The sequence below is a fragment of the Peromyscus leucopus genome, chromosome 19, assembly GCF_004664715.2.
Source record: "Peromyscus leucopus breed LL Stock chromosome 19, UCI_PerLeu_2.1, whole genome shotgun sequence".
Lineage (NCBI taxonomy): Eukaryota > Metazoa > Chordata > Mammalia > Rodentia > Cricetidae > Peromyscus > Peromyscus leucopus.
The window spans coordinates 48,398,305-48,419,936 of NC_051079.1; the positions used below are offsets into that span (position 1 = coordinate 48,398,305).

At 53.8% G+C, this 21,632-nt stretch overlaps 1 protein-coding gene across 1 annotated transcript in view; it reads left to right on the top strand.

The window, feature by feature from the left end:
* Pdgfrb (platelet derived growth factor receptor beta) overlaps positions 1-19,438 on the top strand; it is a 38,595-nt gene extending 19,157 nt beyond the window's left edge. The window contains 21 exon segments of the mRNA XM_028890080.2: positions 690-817; positions 898-1,072; positions 1,581-1,773; positions 2,428-2,543; positions 4,174-4,297; positions 4,832-5,050; positions 7,839-7,932; positions 8,856-8,988; positions 9,425-9,529; positions 9,844-9,954; positions 11,362-11,521; positions 12,730-12,890; positions 13,567-13,685; positions 13,920-14,042; positions 14,707-14,818; positions 15,354-15,453; positions 16,377-16,482; positions 17,227-17,459; positions 18,417-18,507; positions 18,509-18,573; positions 19,330-19,438. Coding sequence (XP_028745913.1) covers positions 690-817; positions 898-1,072; positions 1,581-1,773; positions 2,428-2,543; positions 4,174-4,297; positions 4,832-5,050; positions 7,839-7,932; positions 8,856-8,988; positions 9,425-9,529; positions 9,844-9,954; positions 11,362-11,521; positions 12,730-12,890; positions 13,567-13,685; positions 13,920-14,042; positions 14,707-14,818; positions 15,354-15,453; positions 16,377-16,482; positions 17,227-17,459; positions 18,417-18,507; positions 18,509-18,573; positions 19,330-19,438 — 2,777 coding nt within the window.
* Positions 19,439-21,632: the final 2,194 nt, after the last annotated feature.

Sequence of the window (21,632 nt, forward strand, 5' to 3'; positions counted from 1 at the left end):
TTCCGGCCCCTTCTGGAAGAGCGGCCTCTCCATTTACTAAGTGCACAGCTCCGATAGCTCATTGGATTCTCCTGTAGTTTGGGGAGGGAGCTAGTGAGCGTTCTATCCCTTTTATACCTAAGGGAACTGAGGCTCAGAGAAGGGAGGAAGTTGGTCCACGGTCATAGTTCACGAAGGGTCGGTCCGTCGGTCGGTCGGGGCTTCATGCGGTGGGGTCACAGGCACAGGCTTGGAGCCAGCTGGGTTTGGATCCCAGCTTGGCCACTTCCCATTTGGACCACTTTGCGCAAGACATATGGTCCCCCATGAGCCTGATTCCCTCTCCTCTCATAAGACGAGGGTGGCGATGACCACCTTCCTCACAGATGATGGGGAAGGTATAATAAAAGAGGTTAAGGTGCCTAGCATGTAATAAGTGCTTGGTGAATGTCTCTGCACTTAGATTCCCAGAGGACTGTGGCTTCTGGATGGCTCTCCCATTGTCATGAAGAAAGAGGTTCTGTCTGTGGTGTCCAGTCCTCTAGCCCCAGTGTCTAGAATAGCGCTTGCATATGGTAGTGTTTAATTATTATTGATAGAACCAATGAATGAATCTGTCACCACAGCCAACCCTCCCGTTCCCCAAGCCTAGTGCTGGTGGCTGGTGATGACCTCCTTGGCCCTAACTCTGTCTCCTCCCCCGACTCCAGTGTCATCCATCAATGTCTCTGTGAACGCAGTACAGACCGTGGTCCGCCAGGGTGAGAGCATTACCATCAAGTGTATTGTGATGGGAAACGATGTGGTCAACTTCCAGTGGACATACCCCCGCATGAAGGTAATGCTGGGCAAGGGTTGGAAGGCAGGTCAGACATCTCGGCTCCCACTGGCTTCTGATTTGGGGACTTGCCCTTGCAGAGTGGGCGGCTGGTGGAGCCGGTGACAGACTACCTCTTTGGGGTGCCCTCCCGCATTGGCTCCATCCTGCACATCCCCACTGCTGAGCTGAGTGACTCGGGGACCTACACTTGCAATGTGTCAGTGAGTGTGAATGACCATGGAGACGAAAAGGCCATCAACATCACTGTGATCGGTGGGTGCCTTGGACTCAGCCCTCGACCCGACCCTGGGCTGGACCAGACTCTGGGGCCTGTTTCAGTATTAGGCTCAAACAAAGTGTAGCATCGGCCCCAGATTTAATTCTAAGCTCAACCTAGACTACCCACCTAGCCAGACTCCTAGTTCATTCTCAACCCCTCAGGGCAGACCTTGGCAGCCCCATTGTCAAAGCCAACCGCTGTACCAGTTTGAAGTTCCAGTGTGCCCTGTATATAATATAGAACCAGAACAGAAAACTTCGACTCCAGGCCCCACCACAGCACTGACCATCAGCACCAAATTCCATCCCTGCTCCAATTCCAGCCCAAGCTTGAACTCCTGCTCTGCTGCCCGAAGAAGCGCTATCCCTAGAAAGCGCTTCTCTGGCATTTAGTTGGTACGGGCCTCCAGGAACGCTCCCCTCGCAGGATATACACCCTCATTCGTGTCTTGGTATGGCCCCGCCCACAGGGCCCGCCCTTGACTCTTGTGTTCCTTCACAGAGAGTGGCTACGTGAGGCTGCTGGGAACACTGGGTGACATACAAATCGCTGAGCTGCACCGGAGCCGGACATTGCAGGTGGTGTTCGAGGCTTATCCGCCACCCACTGTCCTGTGGCTCAAGGACAACCGTACCTTGGGTGACTCCAGCGCCGGCGAGATGGTTCTGTCCACCCGCAACATATCGGAGACCCGGTGAGCACCGGCCGGTCCACTTGTTTTGGAAGCGTCAAAGCTGCTGGGCAGCTCGGGGCCTTCAGATAGCAACAAACCTAGGTCCTTTTTGTCTGAGAGTCTGCTGTAGGTGAGGCACAGCCAGCTGCCAGGGATGCTGCAGGACCAGGGCAAGCCACTCTGCGCCTCCTGAGGGGGGAACCAGACACTGGTGGGTTGGCCACTTTGAGGTTTAGTTGCCTTTGTGGGGAGTAGAGCCAGCAAGTAACAGCAAAAGCAAAAAAATAAAATAAAATAATAATAAAAAATTAAAAAAAAAATAAAAAAAGAAAGAAAAGAAAACAACAACAACAACAATAACAACAACAACACAACTGGATGGAAACTGATGTCCCCGAGGCTAGAGATCAGCAGACTGACAAGGCTTTGCGGCTCTGAAGGGGATGAGCTGTGGAGAGAGGGATACACGGGTCCTTCCCAAGCCTTCCTCGTAGCTCAGTGGCGCTGCCTGTGGGTGAGGATTCAGGAGACTGGGTGGGAATCCTGACTCGGCTGCCGTCACCTCCATGACCTTGGCAAGCCTATCGCCTCCCTTTGCATACTGTAGGAAGGTGAAGATGCTTTAGGGGTTCCTGTAGTTCTGATCGAAGTCCCCTGACCTGACCTGCCCCCCAGGTACGTGTCAGAACTGACCCTGGTACGCGTGAAGGTGGCAGAAGCCGGCAGCTACACCATGCGGGCCTTCCACGAGGACGCAGAGGCCCAGCTCTCCTTCAAGCTGCAGGTCAACGGTGAGCATCACCTCCCTTTCCCCCTCTCCCCCTCCCTCTTCCCCTCCCTCCCCATCCAATCCCTCTCCCTTCCTTCTTTGCCCATCTGCCCATGGGAGAGGCTGGAGAAAGGGCCTGGAACCCAGGAGGCTACATTCTAGACAGCTGATCTGGTGTGTCTGTTCTCTGGGCCTCAGTTTCCCCAGCTGCAAAAGATGACCATCAGATTATATTGGTGTCCCCCCAAATCTGAGCCAATTATGTACTAGCACCACAATTTTGTCTCTCTTATACAATTCCTACTTCCCTGAGTTTTTCAATATGGCAGTCTGTTCAGAGTTCTACCTTTTATAACTTGCATCCTAGTGGGGGAAGACAAATGGTAGAGGAGGATTCCCCGCAAAAAACAAAAAAAGGTTAGACGAGAACAAGTAACTGTAGGGGACGGGGAAGGAGGGAGAGAGACAGAACACTCACAGAGACACAGACGCAGACATAGGCATGCGCGTACGTGTACACACACACACACACACACACACACACACACACAACCACACACACGCACATACACATGCATGCACACACACACACACACACACGCATGCAAGCCCCCCCACACGCACACATGCACGCCCACACACACACACATGCATGCACACACGCACACACACATACACACACACACACACACGCATGCAAGCCCCCCCCACATGCACGCCCCCACACACACATGCATGCACACACGCACGCACACACACACACACACACGCGCACACGCACACACACACGCGCACACACACACACACACACACACGCACACGCACGCACACACACACACACACACACACAGAGGAGAGGCCCTGGCAGAGCAGGTGGTGAGGGGTGTAGCCTTCAGCACGGTGATCAGGGCCGGCCTCGTTCTGGAGGTGACATGTGTGAAGATTTGAAGAAGGGGAGGGCATTAGACAAGTGGATATTTGGAGAAGGGCACTCCAGACCATGCGTCACCCCTTGTCCCATGGCCAGAGAAATAGCGGGAAGGTGGGTGTGGCCAGAACCGGAGTGCTGGGCTGGCGTATGTGGAGAAGCCTGAGGTCAGGGCGGAAATGGAGGGGAGATGGAGGGGGAGTTGGGTTAGTGCTTGTGGGCTTGGTACAGCTTTGGCTTCTACTGTGACTGGAATGAAGAGCCAGGTGACAGGGACTTGAGCATAGGAATGACACGATAAGAACGTAATGTTTTATCAATTAGCTTTCTAAAAATAAATCTATTTTGAGAGACAAAATTTAGCATTTTAGTTGTGATGGAAACTCAGTGTCATATGCCATAAATAGAAAACAACCACTAAAATAAATCCGGGGGAAACAGAACAGCGCTGTCCATGTCTAGCTTCGCGAGCCTGGCTGCCCAGGGCCCTGGGCCTGTTCTCTCTCTCTTTAGGGAGCAGCAAGTCTCAGAGTGATGTTAAAGACAGACTCTGACCCTCGAAAGTCCTTTGAAGTAGGGAGAGGAACCTGTCACTTTTCACACTGTGACTCCTGGTCTAATGCTCCCCTGCAGTCCGGGGGGGGGGGGGGAAACTCTGGAGCATGTCCCCCTGAGGTCTGCTCTGATCACCCCACTTCCTGACCCTGTTACTCTGACCGTTCAGTCCCTGTCCGTGTCCTGGAGCTGAGTGAGAGCCACCCTGCCAATGGGGAGCAGACCATCCGCTGTCGCGGCCGGGGCATGCCTCAGCCGAACGTCACCTGGTCTACCTGCAGAGACCTCAAAAGGTGAGCACAGCTGCCTAGAGTGACCCAGTGGAGGGTAACCTAGACCAGCCTCTTCCCCTGAGAGGTCCAGGCCACATCTTAGATGCGTCCTCGGTCTTCCTGGTGATATCCTGCATAACCTAAATTGCCTCTTTTCTTACCCTGACCCTGAGCCGTCCTCAACCCAGGAGGGTGCAGGGTCTGGCCCCTGGAGGTGTTTAATTCATCCAGAAATGTTCTAACCCCCTGACCAGAGCTGAGTCTAGTAGACAGAGACAGGTTGAGCTCAGGGTTTGCCTCTATCCCTGACACACTGGATAACCTTGAGGGTCATTTGCGTGAATTCCGCCGTTTCTGGAGTAAGAGCGCTCCCTGCTGGTCCATCTTGACAGTACAGTAGGAACCTGCTTAAGGACCAAGCAGTCATAGAAATGAAGCACACTTCACTTCTTTATATTATTACTCAATGATACAGCCTGCTTTGAGCCTCAGTTTCCCATCTGTGGAGGGGAACTAAGAGAGGCTGCCAGCCAATCCCCTTGTGTCTCCTAGCAGGTGTCCACGAAAGCTGTCACCCATACCCTTGGGTAACAACAGTTCCAAGGAGGAGAACCAGCTAGAGACTAATGTGACTTTCTGGGAGGAAGAACAGGAATATGAGGTGGTGAGCACATTGCGCCTGCGTCATGTGGATCAGCCGCTGTCAGTACGCTGTATGCTGCAGAACTCGATGGGCAGAGATGCGCAGGAGGTCACCGTGGTACCACACGGTGAGTGTCCCAGCCTTGGGTGGTTCTGATGACCTCTCACCCCTTCCCTGATCCAGCTGTGCTGAGCCTGCATGCCCAGAGTGGATCAAGTCAGCATGCTCACAGGCCCATAGGAACATTGCAAAACCCACCAGAGTGTGTTCCTATGCGTATACACAACGTATGACGTGGACACAGGTGCATAAACACAAGTCGATACAGCACAAACATGAAAAGCATTTATTGATGTGTAGAAAATGAACTGGTATGCATGATGCATGCAATAAACTCTGAACATGAGTAGGCTGATCTTGGAATTCGGGTTCGGTGTACACTCTTCATGTGCACATGTGCAATCTGTGCTGAGGATGCCTAATCCCCGAAGTATGTGTGTGTTAGCATGTACTCAAGCATGCACCATGCTGTCCATGAATATAAAACTGCAGAATATATTTGCGTAAGTTGTGTGTATTAGCCTGCCCGAATCCAAGACTTGTATGTAAATCCACAAAATGAATGTCTATATGCATATACACGTGGGAGCACAATCCCCATACATGTGTATAAACCATGCATGTACATTTCCTGTGCATGTGTGAAAATTGGCACAGGTATCTGTATTTACATAATTGCAACATATAAAACACCAAAAAGCACTGAGCACTACTCTGTACATATACACCTCCAGACAATGTGTGACCTTAGCAGGTACACATGTATGTACGATTGTCGCACGTGTGAACAGTGCTTGCCAGAGTCCAGATGTGTGTACATGTCTCCCACTCATCCCTGTCTGCGCCTGTGTGTGCATGATTCATCATTCGCCTATTTTCCTATTCAGTAAGTTATGGGGACCCAAATTCACTGGGGTACAGAGGCCAATGGGCCAGTCCTGAGGGAGGAGGCAGACGAGGGAGTAAACCAGCCCACGCTGGATCACTACTTCCAAGGAGCAGCCCTGAGAAGGAAGAAGCCCTGTGGCACCGTGGGGTTGAGGAAGTATCCCAGGGAAAAAAAAAGCTTAACATCAAATGCTGAAAGATGAGTAGGTGTTAGCCTGGGAGGGTGGTGTGGCAGCCATGGAGGCCTGGGATGGGTGGTGTGGCAGCCAAGGAGGCCTGTGGAAAAGCCTAGAGGTAGAGTTGGTTCTGAGAAGTCCAAGGAAACCAGACTGTCTGGAAGGCAAACTGTATGTGGATTTGGGGCAGGGGAGGAAATGGGAAAGGAAGTGAAAAGGAGTGGGGTGACAGGACACAGAAGTCAGAGAAATCAGAGCTTCAAAAGGCATTTTGTGCACACACACACACACACACACACACACACACACACACACACAGAGCTGGTCCACAGGCTTATACATGTTTGTCTATATACATACCTGCCACCTGCCCTTAGACTACAAGTGAGCTTTTTAAATATCCTTATTGGGGCTGGAGAGATGCCTCAGAGCTTAAGTGTACTTGCTGCTCTTCCAAAGGAGCTGAGTTCTAGTCCCAGCACCCAGGTCAGGGTGTTCATGACCACGTGTAGCTCCAGCGCCTGTGGGTTTAATGCTTTCTTCTGGCTTCCATCAGTATCCACACACATGGCATTCAGTCATACAAATGCACACATATGCACAGACGTAAAAATGAAATGCCCTTATTCCCCCACACTCTCATATATATACACATATATATACAATATACACACACACACACACACACATATATAAATAATATATATATATATATATATATATACATCTACACACACACAACACACACACACACACACACATATATCCCTGAGCAAGTGGGCACAACAGAGTGCACAGCCTGCCATAGAGACCCACTCTGGGCCTGAGTAAAGGCAGAAGGAAAGTCATTGTGTGACGCCTGGACAGGACGCCATGTACTATTACACAGAGACCTGCGATGACCCTGAGGAATCCCTGGAGGGTTCAGGCTCCCTTTGCGAGACCAGGATGTGGGGCTGTTGGGAAGAGAGAACAAAGATGTCCGTCAGTGACCCTAAGAAGGAAAGGATGTGGAGTAAGCCGGAGGAAGGCTCCCTGGGGAACAGAGGGGGGCAGGAAGGGGACATAGGAGGAAGAAACGAGTTCCCAGAAGACAACAGATATTGCTAATCGAGGAAGGACAGGGGCTGGCGGTTCAGCCAGGCTGACTGGGTAGCAGCGAGGCGGAAGCCTTGGGCTAGAGAAGACCCAGGAATCAGGGGACCCAGGTAGACCTGCATGTTTACCTTAGTGCCCTGGGCAGTGATCTCTATGACTGCCCCACCACACACACCAGCTGGTCCCAGGGTAGGTCTGGGAGGAATAGACGCCTCTCTGGGTGTGGATTCACGAGAGTACTGAAGTTCAGAGTCAGCTCCATCAGGGCAGTCTGTGAGTGCTTCGGCCATTTGGCTAGAAATGGCGCCTGGAAATCTATGACCCAGGCATGGCAGCCTAACAGGGCATGGGATCAGAAGGGAGGAGGGCATGGCCTGGTCCTCAGGGTGCCTAATGCTCAGCAGGTAATGCTCAGCAACCAGAAGAGGGTTTCCACAGCCTAGCAGAGGCCAGCCTGAGCCTGGCAAGTGCTGAAGGCCAGCCTGAGCCTGGCTGTGATCTGAGCAGGGAATCATGAGGGGCACTGGAGTTTGCAGGTGAGGCCGGAGGGTGGGCCCTGAGGCCGGCTATCTAGGCAGTAAGGGCTCACGTACTAGGCAGAGCAGGTCCAATGGATCTGTGATGCCCACAGCAAGATGGGGGGGGGGGCAGCTGCCAGCCACTGTTTGCTTAGGGCTGCTCTGGTCTCTGTCTTCAGCCCTGCCTTCAAAGTGGTGGTGATCTCAGCCATCCTGGCCTTGGTGGTTCTTACCGTCATCTCTCTCATCATCCTCATCATGCTGTGGCAGAAGGTAAGTACCTCTAGCCTGTCGGTGCAAAGCAGTACCCATATTTCCTCATGGTCTCCACCGACTGTCACACTGTCTGGCACGTATGAAGGGCCCAACATCTGGGAGCTGTCTCAGAACAACGCAGGGTCTCCATCTCCCTCCGTCCCCAGCAGGCTGGCCTGACCTGGGCCTGGTGCAAGTGGACCAGGACTGCTGGCCCCTGCTCTTTCCTCTGCCTCGGTCCTTCCTGTTCAACCCAGTTCTGGGACAAATGGCACTTTGTGGGTGGATTTTCCCGGCCCCATGATTCTTCCAGCTCTTACCCACAGAGCCTGCCATGAGTCACTAGACTGCAATCTGACCCCACAAATCTGAAGTTTCAATGCCTTATTCTGACATTTTCCCCATTCTGTAGCCCCAAACGCTTAAGATTCCTGAATTGGGACCTTAGGACCCCTTCATCCTGTCATTATAAGATTCCGATCCTGTGACTCCGGCATCCTAAGATTTCCACATCCAACGGTTGTGTCCTTTTGAGATCCTAGGGAGACAGACGTGACTTGGGGAAGGGGCCACCCACAGCTGACATCTGTCCTACCTTGTGTCACTTCCTTTCCCATCTGAGGAGTAACTGGGGCTCAGAGAGAAGCTGATGAAGCAGTTCTAGTGAGTGAGGACCACCCTGTCAGCTGCTCTCCAGGGGCTGCATCCTCAGGATTTCTCACCCACACCTTCCACCTGCTGGCGCCGCTTAGTGCCAGTTGCCTCTGAGCTCATGGAGACCTTGGTTTTGCTGGTCACTTGTTGTATTACTTTAAATATCTTCCTGCCCTCTCTTGGTCTCAGAGTCTCCTGTCCCATCTGCCATCTGAGGGCTAGCCTGATAGGCTCAGGGCCAAGACGCCCTCTGGCCAACCAGCTCATCTGTCGGTCTTGTCCTGCAGAAACCACGCTATGAGATCCGATGGAAGGTGATCGAGTCGGTGAGCTCCGATGGCCATGAGTACATCTACGTGGACCCTGTGCAGCTGCCTTATGACTCCACCTGGGAGCTGCCGCGGGACCAGCTTGTGCTCGGTCAGTCCTAAGAGGTCTTTGGTGGTCATAGGGACCCTGATATCTGCTCCAGCATGGCTGCTACTAGCTGGGGCCTTCTCTGGCTCTCAGTATCCTTTCTATATGGGGGCAGACACGAAAGCCCTAGGAACCCAAGACAGATAGGGGACCCCTCCGGGTCAAAGAAGAAGTACTAGAGATAGTCTGGGGAGTCTGAGGCGGGTGCAGAGGAGCTGTGATTCTCTGAGGAGGCAGGAGGTCTTCCAGGGACTCCAGGGGAGGCAGACAGCAAGCAGAATCTAGATGAGCCAGGTCCAAAGGATGGGAAGCTTCCTGAGGGGGAGCACAGTGAGGTGTTGGGAGGGAGGGATGATCAAGAGAACAGTCCCTCATTCTGAGCGGGAAGATGAGGTGAGGGTTCTAGTTTCCAGGAGCTGAAGGTTTCTCTCCATCCTAGGACGCACTCTAGGCTCTGGAGCCTTCGGACAGGTGGTGGAGGCCACGGCGCATGGTCTGAGCCATTCACAGGCCACCATGAAAGTGGCAGTCAAGATGTTGAAATGTGAGTCTTGAAATGTGAGCTAGCCCACCCCCTCCTCACACCCGGGGGCTCACTCTGCCTTACCCTTCCCTGTACATTTGGTTTCTTCTGAAGGGCCCTGAATTGGTGGGACAGAGAAGCTCCTCACTGTGACCTCTTTGGATTCCTCCTTCTTCTCTCCTCTCCCCCCACCTTCTTCCCCCTCCAATGAGGTCCTCACCACCCCAGGACACTCGTCTTACAACAGGGTGGGACAGAGGAGCCGGAGTGGGCCCTGGTAGGGTCTCCAGACTGCCTCAGTGGCCCACCCAGGCTGAGCCCCTCTTCCTCCTCAGCTACAGCCCGAAGCAGTGAGAAACAAGCCCTCATGTCAGAGCTGAAGATCATGAGTCACCTTGGACCCCACCTGAACGTGGTCAACCTGCTGGGAGCCTGTACCAAAGGAGGTACTCAACCCACGCCCCAGAGGACTCTGGGGCTCCTCTTCCCTGTTCTCACTCAGTGTACCAACAACAGGACACCCTCGCTAGAGTGTCTACGCTGCCCAGCACTCTATCTTCACCATCCCAGATGGGCTCAGTGTTGTTGTGTTTTTTTAATTAATTTATTTATAAAGCATACAGTAGTCTGCTGGCATTTATGCTTACTTGCCAGAAGAGGGCACCAGATCTCATTACAGATGGTTGTGAGCCACCATGTGGTTGCTGGGAACTGAACTCAGGACCTCTGGAAGAGTAGCCAGTGCTCTTAACCGCTGAGCCATCTCTCCAGCCCCTGGGCTCAGTTTTAGAAACTTAGACTCGAAATACCTTCATGACAGAGAGATTCTTTGGGCCACTAGTTCAGCAACTTCAAAACTTCTCTTTAGACATTATTTTTTTCAGTTTCTTAAATTTGCAGTGAGTATTTGCCTGATGTCTGTGCACCGTGTGTGTGCCTGGTGCCTGAGGAGCCAGAAGAGGGCATTGGATCTCTGGAACTGGAGTTACAGATGGTTGTGAGCCATCATGTGGGTGCTGGGTATTGAACCAGGGTCCTCTGGGAGAGCAACAAGTGCTCTTAACTGCTGACCGTCTCTCCAACTTCCATTTTTGTATTTTCACAATACATTTTGAGAACCGTGAGAAAGGAAGAGCTTCTACAACTTGGAGACAGCAGAGCCCATCTGTGAGCTAACCAGGGGCTGGGTTTTTGTTGTTGTTGTTGTTCGCATCGGTGTTGAAAGTCACTCTGCCCAACTGTGTTTATTGGAGGGTTTGGTTACCCACTGGACCTCTGACATAGTAATAATAGTGAAGTTATTGCCATTTGCAGCTGCCGGTTGTGAGATCTGGGATTTTCCTCGGTATTGTGTAATCAGTCTAAATACAGAAGTACATTGCACACAGGCTGCTGCCCGTGCCTGCAATGAACATATTTCAAAAGTGTTGTTTTCGTCGGTCGGGTGGCTTTAAGTGCGTTGAACCGGAGTGTAACTGGTCAATTGTGCTGACAGTCACGTTTACCTGCTTTACGCGGACCCGAGTCCAGGAGTCTGAAAACAGCAGCCGCAAACTGCTTGTCCCAGGCTTGCCGAGTGCTGAGCCCTCACGGGCATCACCTCAGGGGTCTTCATGTCAACCCCAAGGGTGGGTGTTGCTAGCCCCTGGCTAGATGGGCCGAGGAAGGCCCCGGGAGACTAACAGCTTGCGATCACAGAGGGCAGGGAGAGGACCCGGGTTGGCAAGGTGCCGGCTCTCTTGGCCATCTTGCTATCTGTGTGGCCACACCCAAGACGCTTAATGGGCTTTGGGGCCACGCTGGGAAGAATGCGGCCTCCCCCAGAGTCTGTCCCTGAGCCTGTCCTTCTACAGGGCCCATCTACCTCATCACCGAATACTGCCGCTACGGAGACCTGGTGGACTACCTGCACCGGAACAAGCACACCTTCCTGCAGCGCCACTCCAACAAGCCCCGCCCACCCAGTGCTGAGCTCTATAGCAACGCCCTGCCCGTGGGGCTCCCCCTACCCAGGTATGAGGGAGGCAGCAAGCACCCGTGAGTACAGTACCCGCCAGGCCTATGGGCGCTCCTCTTCCAGAAGCCCCAAGAGGAGGGTGTGGGCACTGGGCAGAGTCACTTCCCGGAGCCAAGGCCGGAACCAGACAGACGACCCGGAGGATGATGATGATGATAGGGAGAGAGGGGGTCGGCTGTCACTTCCGCGTCATCTCAGCGAGGCAGGCGCCATCCTAAGCCTTCTGCAGATGTGACTCCTTGACCTCACATACCATCCTTGGGTCATGAGTGCCTTGTTCTCTCGCTTCACGGGCATAAGGGGCAGAGGCAGTGATGAGCTGAGAGCCAGGCTCTAAGATGCTTCAGACTAGGCTCCTGGCCTTCGCCCCTCCACAAGCCAGCCTCCCCTGGCCCCTCTAGGCAACTCAACTCCTGTTTCTGATTATTTCAAAAAGAGCATCTCTTAGTTAATCTGTTTGTTTTCATTTATTTTTATTTATTTTATTGGTGTTTGGCCTGTATGTATGTCTGTGTGAGGGTGTTGGATTCTGGAGTTACAGACAGCTGTGAGCTGCCACGTGGGTGCTGGGAATTGAACCTGGGTCCTCTGGAAGAGCAGTCAGTGCTCTTAACTGCTGAGCCATCTCTCCAGCCCCCTCTTCTTTTGTTTTGTTGTTGTTGCTTGTTGATTAAAAAAGCAAAGAGAAGAGTAACTTTTTTTTGGAAAAGGATACACAAGGATCTGAAAGTGCACCCCTGTGCCCTCTAACACTGTGACCCCGTTTCCTTACACACGTGTGTTTGGTTCCACTACTCCCTGGGCAGCTGAGGCTGTACCCGAGAGGTCCAGGTGAGACCTTGCCACTCTAGACTGTGCACCTCCCAGACCTGTAGGCATGGGTAGGTGCTGGAAAGGCCCAGAAAGGAGCCGCTCTGCAGACCCACATATGACCCTTGTCCTGGCTGCTGTAATCACTCCCAGGTGTGAACTCTGAGAACACACGCTGGGTCTTGTATCCTCCTGGCAGCCCCAGGGCCCAGCTCAGGGCCACACAGGTCAGTGGACAGGCTTTGATTCAGTCATTTGTATTGTGGCAGACCCTAGCACAGTGAGCACCGTGACTGAGGGAATCCAAAGATGACAAGGCCCCGTGGGCTGAGGCCGAGGAGCAGAGGGGAAGAGAAATCCATGACTTTCCCTCACTCCATCCTCTCACCTACAGCCCCTTGTCCCTGACTGGGGAGAGCGACGGCGGCTACATGGACATGAGCAAGGACGAGTCTGTGGACTACGTGCCTATGCTGGACATGAAAGGAGACATCAAGTATGCAGACATTGAGTCCTCCAACTACATGGCCCCTTACGACAACTATGTCCCATCCGGTGCGTAGAGACGGTGTGGTCACACGTGTGCAGGCTCGTCCCGGATGCACAGTGACGCCTTCCTTTCAGAGTCCTTAATGGACTCAGTCTTGCCGCAACCCTGGGGCCGGGGGCAGGGGGGGGGGAAGAGCTCATTTCATCCACATGGATGCTGAGGCTAGCTGCCTGCTCGATGCTGCTGTGCAGTGGAGCCCTGACCGGAATCCTGTCGATGGGTCCAGAAGGATGCACACTGCCGGCAAGAAGGGGAGAGCCGGGCAAAGGTGGCCTTCGAAGGCCTGGAGGAAGATAGATGTGCTCTGAGGTGGGCCCATGGTCATCTAAAGTCCTGAGAGACCGGCAGGCAAGCCTTCGATAGTGGTTTCTGGGCTAAGGCTTTTCTTGCCAGTGAGCACAGTGAAGCCAGAAGAGGTTTAGCTTAGACATTTAAGAATCATTCCGCTGGCGACGCATAGCCAAGCAGAGCACGGATCTTAGTTCGAGCAGTCTAGTGATTCAACTATGCAGAGAAACCCTGTCTCGAAAAACCAAAAAAAAAAAAGAACTCATTCTCGTAAGGGAACACTTAGAAAATCAGTAGCCACTTGTATTGAATATTCAGCCACCTGTAAGCCTAAAGATGGGTCTTCTAGGCCTCTGGTATACACAAAGTAATCAGATCCCTCTATGCTCTCAGCCCCTGAAAGGACCTATCGGGCTACCTTGATCAATGATTCACCGGTGCTTAGCTACACAGACCTCGTGGGCTTCAGCTACCAGGTGGCCAATGGCATGGAGTTCTTGGCCTCTAAGAACGTAAGTGTGGTCCTGATGGGGAAAGGCAGAATTGTGGGGAGAGGGGTCTTCTTAGCCAACCAGACTCTCCCACATTACATGTATGGCCCTGTGAGGCAGCTCCCAAGCCTCTGGTGGGCAGGACATTGAGAAGCCTCCCACCCACGCAGGCACACATGTTTCCTAAAGCCCTGGCCCAGAGGGTCTTCTCCCAAAGTTGCCTCTTAGCCTCACCTTCTCTCTTCCCTGACCCAGTGTGTTCACCGAGACCTGGCGGCCAGGAATGTGCTCATCTGTGAGGGCAAGCTGGTCAAGATCTGTGACTTTGGCCTGGCTCGAGACATCATGCGGGACTCCAACTACATCTCCAAGGGCAGCGTGAGTGCCTTCACCATCCATGGGGTTCTCTCGGGTGCCTCTGACACTGGGTACAGGTTTCCCCTGATTCGTGTGGCCACAGCTCAGTGAGGGGGGGGGCACTGGTGGCTCATCCTTCCGGCAGAGAAGTCAATGCTACCCAGCTGTGAGCAGGGACAGGCCAAGGAGCCTAGCTTTGTGCACAGTGGTGAGAGGCAGGGAGAGGGTCAGGATCACTGCCACAGCAGCGGCTGAGGAACCAGCCTCAGTGGGTTTGGGGTAAATGGAAAGGGGTATCAACAGCCCTGTTTTAGGAGATCTAAGGTGGGCAGAGGAAGGAGCCCAGAAGATGTTGTAAGATAGGTTAAGTCTTGAAGCTCAGGGATAGAAGGGCTGCAGACCCCAGAGACCAAAGAGAGCTCCTAGGCATGTCCATGGCTGCTGATTTCTATGCACAGCACACCCCAGGGGCTTCCCCCAGGGACACAGGCTGCCATGTTTCTAGCTAATGAGTTAGGAAACAGATTTCCCAGTGCTCTGGCCGGGAATGTGCTCAGAACCTTGGGGTGGAGTGAGATGGAATTGGTGTGGGAGCTGCTGGGCCTCCTCCTTCCCAGGTGTGGTGGGGCTGAAAGGCTGGCCACTAGGACCCTCCCGGGACTCAGTACCCGTCTTGCCTCTGCAGACCTTCCTGCCTCTGAAGTGGATGGCCCCAGAGAGCATCTTCAACAGCCTCTACACCACCTTGAGTGACGTGTGGTCTTTCGGGATCCTTCTCTGGGAGATCTTCACACTGGGTGAGCCACCTCTTCCCCCAGCCCCAAGCTATATACCAGATCATCTACCTTCCTGCTCCTACCTCGTGATTGCTCCTTGGGCTGGAAGCAGGGGACTGTGGGACAGATGCTGGAACATGAGCAGGGACTCAGGAGCAAGTCCAGGCTCTATCACTCTTCCCACTGTATGGCTTTGGCAAGCCCTTTACCAGCTCTGGGTCTCTACCTTCCCATCCAAGTGTCAAAGGGGTTAGATACATCTAAAAGCACGCTGCCAGCTGTAACGGTACACATCTGTAATCCCAGTACTTGGAAGCCAGGAAGATGGAGAATTTGAGGCCAGCCTGGGCTACACAGAGACTCCATCTCTGACAAGCAAAACAAACCCAGACACAAACCCTGCTTGGGTATCTATCTATTGCTCTCTCTTCCCATCTCTATTTCCAATGCCAAGGGCATTGCGTTCTCACATAGGCCAGGACAGTGTGCCTGAGAGGACACGCTGCCGCTTCCCACACCCTGAGACAATCATGTCCCCGTCTCTGTTCCATGACAGGTGGCACCCCTTATCCAGAGCTGCCCATGAACGACCAGTTCTACAATGCCATCAAGAGGGGTTACCGCATGGCCCAGCCTCCCCATGCCTCCGACGAGATGTGAGTGGAACCTAGTGTGCTTGGAGGAATCTGAGGGTCCGGAGGGCAGGCAACTCTAGCTCAGAGGCCAGACAAGTCCCGCTAGAACTGGATCAAGGTGTTCGAAACAGTGGCATCAGGAAGTTCTGTCCCAGCCCAGGTCTCCACAATGCTGGCTTCAAATTCCCTGATTATTATTATTATTATTATTATTATTATTATTAATGTGTACATGTGTGTTTGTTCATATATGTGCATGTATCTAAGATTAGGACCATCCCCTGAATCTGGAGCTACAAGCAGTTGTAAGCTGCCTGATGTGGGTGCTGGGAATTGAACTCGGGTCCACTGCAAGAACAATACATGTTCTTAACCACTGAGCCATCTCTCCAGCCCCATTTTTTTTTTTTTTAATTTTAAGTATATGAGTGTTTTGCCTGCATACCTGCATGTGCATCGCATCCATGCCCGATGCTCTCAGAGATCAGAAGAGGGTGTCAGACCCTCTGGGACTGGGATGACAGGCCGCTGTGAGCCAGCATGTGGGTGCTAGGAATAAAACCCGACTACTCTGCAAGAGCAACAAGTGCTCTTAACCTTGGAGCCTTCTCCCTCCAGCCCACCCAGAGCTGAACTTGAAGGGCTCAGTTGGGTCACATGCCATCAGAACCAGGCCTGAGCGGGGAGGTTGAAAATCCCTATTGGCCAAACTCAGGTTACGAGCTCACCATGGTATCTTGGACCATGCAGAATCACGTGGGTGAGGGAAGCTGGGGAGGGGTGTGTGTGAAGACTTCTCAAGGGATCAACGAGAAGCAGTGATGGTGTTTACAAGGTCCCAGGCTGCTCCTTCCCGGCATCTTTTCCCTTCATCTTCTTCTGAACCTTACTGCTCGGCCCTGCCTCTAAGGCGCGGACTCTGACCTTCCCTCTGCCTCCCTCAGCTATGAGATCATGCAGAAGTGCTGGGAAGAGAAGTTTGAGACTCGACCCCCCTTCTCCCAGCTGGTGCTGCTCCTGGAGAGGCTGCTGGGTGAGGGATATAAGAAGGTATGTGGAGACAAGCCGGGGGTGGGAGACAGAGTTCTGATCCGAACCCTGTGCATTGGCTTAGGGTGAGGCGCTGGTATTTGGGAGGAAATACTCTTCACACACGCTGGGCCTCAGTTTCCTTGATGGTATAGAGAGAGTTGGGCCAGAGCTATGAATTTATTTCGGTCGAACCAAGGGGTGGAAGCTGATGAATTTGACCCAGGGAGGTGCAACCGATACCCCTGTCTGTCAAACCTGTGCACCCCAATGACACTGGGGCTCCTTCAGAAGTGTGAGCGACCCCAGGCTCTCCCGAGCCCTCCGAGCAACTACAGAAACCCCGTCCCAGATTCACACGGGGCCAATGGAGCAAGTCTGTCCTGAGCTCAGCTTCTTGCTTCTTCCCATCTGGGGTGGTTCTGAGGAGATCAAGGCAGAATGCAGTCACAGACGTTTCATAGTAAGGGACACTGATCCCCTCAGCCCCAACAGGAAGCCGTGGGGGACTACAACAGGATAAGAGCCCTTGTCTGTCTACTCTGACATGGGGTAGGAGAGGACAATGGTGCTACCTGGTTACCTGCCCTTCCCTAGGGGACTCTGAGCACGTGCCTTGTCTTGGGATACCAGATAAAAGGGCATCTCATTGATGCAGCTTTGAACAGAACCCCTTCCTCTGTGTACTTGCTGGGGTAGGGTCTCTAAGACGTTGTCCATCTCACACCCATTTTTTTTTTCTCCCCTCCCTGTCCTACGGAGCAGAAGTACCAGCAGGTAGATGAGGAGTTTCTAAGAAGTGACCACCCAGCCATCCTGAGGTCTCAAGCCCGCTTGCCAGGATTCCACAGCCTCCGATCTCCCCTGGACACCAGCTCTGTCCTCTACACTGCTGTGCAGCCCAATGAGGGTGACAACGACTACATCATCCCTTTGCCTGACCCCAAGCCTGACGCTGCTGACGAGGGCCTCCTAGAGGGTTCCCCCAGCCTCGCCAGGTAGACACCCTAACCTTTTGGTCCCAGGCACTCACGAGTACAGTGCTGTGCATGCATGCATGCGTGCGTGCGTGCGTGCGTATGTGTGTGTGTGTGCGTGTGTACCAGACTTGACGCAGAAGGACTGACAGCTAGCTAGAGTAAGGACTAACTCTTACCAGTGCCAGCAGAGGCTGAAGCTTATTCAGCCCTTGAAGCTGCCGGCAGGAAGGGCAGACTGGAATTGAAACCAGATGTTCAGGAACCCATCTGCAAGGTAGCTCTTCCTTTTAAGGATGTACCCAGAGGACCCTTTTCGGGTATTGTGTTCATCCCGAGGATAGAGAGGAAACATTTAACATTTCCCAGCTGGTACTGTGGGTCATTGGCTGCCCTTGACACCGTTCCCAGGGGGCTCCAGGGAACCTGGTTGTGGGAGATTGGAGGTATTGCAAACTCAGTTTAGAACTCAGCCAGGGGAAGAGACACATGGTTGTGTCGCCTTGGGTTGTGGCGAGTCCACTGTGGGGTGGGCTCTAGGGGAGACTTATTGCTTCCTAGACTGACGTCAAGCTGGGGTGGGGACTCCCCAGATCAAGACTCAACCCATGGAGAGTGGTAGGGGACACGCTGGTTTCCATTTCTAGCCTGTCATTGTGAAAGTCGGACAGGCCCTGCCTCTGTGAGGCCTCAGTTTCTCCATGGGAACCAGCAGTACATGCAGGCCTTCACAGGTCCTGAAGGCAAGTGGGGATGAGAAAGAAAGTGGAGGGCTTGATGGTCCTGCTCTGAGTTCTAGCTTCCAGATTCACTTGCTGGGTGTTGTGGCGCAGTGAGATGAACTCCCCAGGCTGAGCTGCTCTGGGGTGCAGGCCTCTCCGTATGCAAAGTCAGTACACAGAAAGCCCTTAGACAAGGCCTGCCATTATCTTCCTGGGGTCTCCCCAGCTCCTCCCTGCCTTCTTTTCCTCCCTCCAGCTCCACCTTGAACGAAGTCAACACTTCCTCGACCATCTCCTGCGACAGCCCCCTGGATCTCCAAGAAGAGCCACAGGCAGAGCCTGAGGCGAGAGTTGGAGCAGCCGCAGGGCTCAAGCTGCCAGGGACCTCAGGCTGAGGCAGAGGACAGCTTCCTGTAGGGACCGGCCCCACCCCACCCTGCCCAAAACTCCCATTTGCCTCCCAGCACCCAACCCTCCTGGCCTGGCCTGGCCTGGCCTGGTCTCGCCTCCCGACTGTTGCTCCGCCACCAGCTGACCCCCTGAAGAAGGGCCCCTGGTGTGCGGCACCCAAGGACCAATTTAGCTTAGGAGGCAAGAGAACTGTGGGGACGGAGCCTCTGCCTCTGGAAGGCCGTGAGACTCTGAGCCAGGGCTCCTCCAGGGGACTCGGTTTCCCCAGATGTGAGGGGAAGAGTTGGGCTTTGGCTGCCGGACAGGTATGGAGGGAGCCTGGATTCCTGGAGAGAGTCACGGGTGTAAGGTAGTGTGTTCGCCTCCTCCTGTGTAGCCAGCTGCCCCTCCGCTGGCTCCCTCCACTTTTGACCTTTCCAAGAACTGGGCAAGAACCTGGTGCCTGGCTCCTGGCCAAACAGAGGCCAGCCTTGGACAAGGTCGTTTCGTTCGGCACTCACCTCCCCTGGTGCCAGTCTCAGCCTTCCCGGGCCCGAGCTGGTCTGGGGCCAGCCACGCTTAAGGAGCACTGTTAGGGGTAAAGGCTGGACTGAGTACTGGATGCTCTGGCCTGCAACCCTGCCCAGGGCACTCAGGGCACGCCTGGCCACAAGAAGCACCCGTGCCTTTCATCCTCATCGGCCCTAGAGCGTTTTCCTCCTCACTCTCATTGACCTGCGCACCAGAGTCTGCAGACCCATACTCCACGCCTGTGATAGGCTAAGCGCCTCCCTGAAGCGTGAGCCACTACGCGCCCCGACTGCGCTGGACTGCTGTGAGACCCTTGTCCTCTCTGGGTACCAGTTTTCTTTGCCCTTTGAAAAATGAGCAAGTTGGACTCATCGACTCTGCGTACCCTGTCAAAACTACAATTCTAGAATGTTCCAGGGGTTTGCACTTAGCCAGGCAAAGTGGGGTCAAGCCCCTAAGCCACCTTTCTGGGAATCAGCTGAACTCCGGGAAGATTCCAGACACACACCACATCTGGGGGTTCAGGAACTGAGCCTCTTTTTCAGGTCCCCAAGTGCAACTGCCCAGACCTTGACTTGGAGTAACAACCAGTGTCCTAGGAAACCCCCCTACAGCTGTCCTGAGGACACAGAAGGACCACGAGACCCTTTTCATCCCACGATAAACTCTGGAGCCAGCAAGAGTGGCAGAGAAGACAAGCCAGGTCACCTCAGGCCACTGTCGCCAGGAGTGTGGACAGACGTGATGGAAGAGTGAGGACGGACGTGTCCCATGCAGGACAAGAGGCTTGAGATGGGCATGAGAAGTAGACGCTGTGGGGGGGGGGTGCCGTCTTAACTGGCAGCTGTCCCAGTCTGCGGGCAGTACCACGTGGGAGTGTTTTTGTCGTTGCCTGAGTCTGGCAGTGGCTCCTCACCAACTCTGAACCGGTGGACATGGGAGGAGCCCGGGGAGTGAGGAGTGGGCTGGATCAGGGGAGGAGAAGTCGGCCCTGCTGGGGGCCCTCCCTGCCGGCTGGCTGGCTGGCCGCTCCCTGCCTGGAGCAGCAGAGGTTGCTGGAGGCTGGGGAGCACTGCTCACAACGGTACCAAAGATGTAATCACCTAGGTTTACAAGTACTTGTAGGACTCACGATAACCCGCATTAGACACCGGAAGTGCTATTTTATATGCTGTTAAGTTTTCCTATCTGTACTTTTTTTTAAAAAGGGAAAAATGTAACATTAAACTTGGTGCTTCTCACTGAAAGACTGATCTCTTAGGTTTGGGTCTATATGTCCAGGAATGGGGAGACAGTTTATCTCAGACAGGTCCCTTCAGCTCCGACTCTCACCTTTTTTTTTTTTTTTTTAAAGTGAGTTTCATTTCCTCCCATCCTGGGAAGTGGTTGGGTGACCACCTAGGCCTTGTGCTAGGGTTTCCAGATGTGAGGTGAGGCTTTTCTGGCTATGGTATCTGGCAGGAGAGCATGGGCTTACAGAGATGGTCCAGCCTCCCCCCACCACTCCCCACCCAACCTCACCATGTGCTCGGGCTTTGGCAGCTAAGCCGAGTCACCCTCCCTGACCCACTTCTTGCCCACAACCAGACTTGCGCTGGGGTAGCCTTGTGCAGAGGTGCCTACCAGAGTCCGAATCCTAGGTCCTTGAGAGTCGTCACTGGGACCCAGGTAGGAGCAGGGCCGACCAAATACCCAAGAAGGACAGAGAACAAGAGAAATTTAGGAAGGAGAAAGGGTGGAGGGGAGAGGAGGGACAGGGGACAGTGTGATGGATGGAGAACCAGGAGGGAGGAGCCATGCTGTGGCTGAGGACAGAGGGCTGCAGACCCAGGTAGCTTCAGCGTCCCAGAGACTGTGGGGCCCGGCATGAGATAAGCATCCTGGTTCCTGCTGGGTCCTGGCTGTCGGCTCCTTTGCTGATTCCAGCCTACAGCACACTGGCCTGTGGGATAGCTGAGAACAGCTCAGAACTAGGGGTATTAGAGCTTCTGGGGCAGGTCATGGGGAAAGGGTTCCAACTCCGGCTGGGGGGTCCCAGAGCCTCCCACCTCAGCTGTTTGTCAGGGTCCCTTGAGGTGGAAGCAGGTTTCAGCCTGAGGCCTGTCACCCCTTGCTGTATGTCTTTGGGCCTTCCCTGTCTGTGTGAACTGAGGGGAGGGCATCTCTGGAGGTGTGTGAAGGACATCTCATTTTGGAGCTTCAGGCTGCGGCTCCCAGTGGGAGCAAGAGTGGAGTTATGGGATGGCCCTGACTCACAGGCGAGCTGCTGACTCAGAGGCAGCTGAGACAGAGTAGGGAAAACCACCTGACTAGAGAACCTAGCTACACACTGTACCTCTCTGGAGTCCTGACTTTAGAGGACACCCCAAGCCGGTGACACCCTTCTCTCCTGGCTGTGGCAGGCATGGAAGGAGGCGATATCCCAATCTGCCCTGCAAAGAGCAAGGCTCACATTCCGTGTCTGAGATTGCCCTTACCCTGGTCTTGGAGGTCAGGAGCCCCAGCTCCCCATCTCAGCCTGCTTCATAAGGACTACGGGTGCATGGCACCC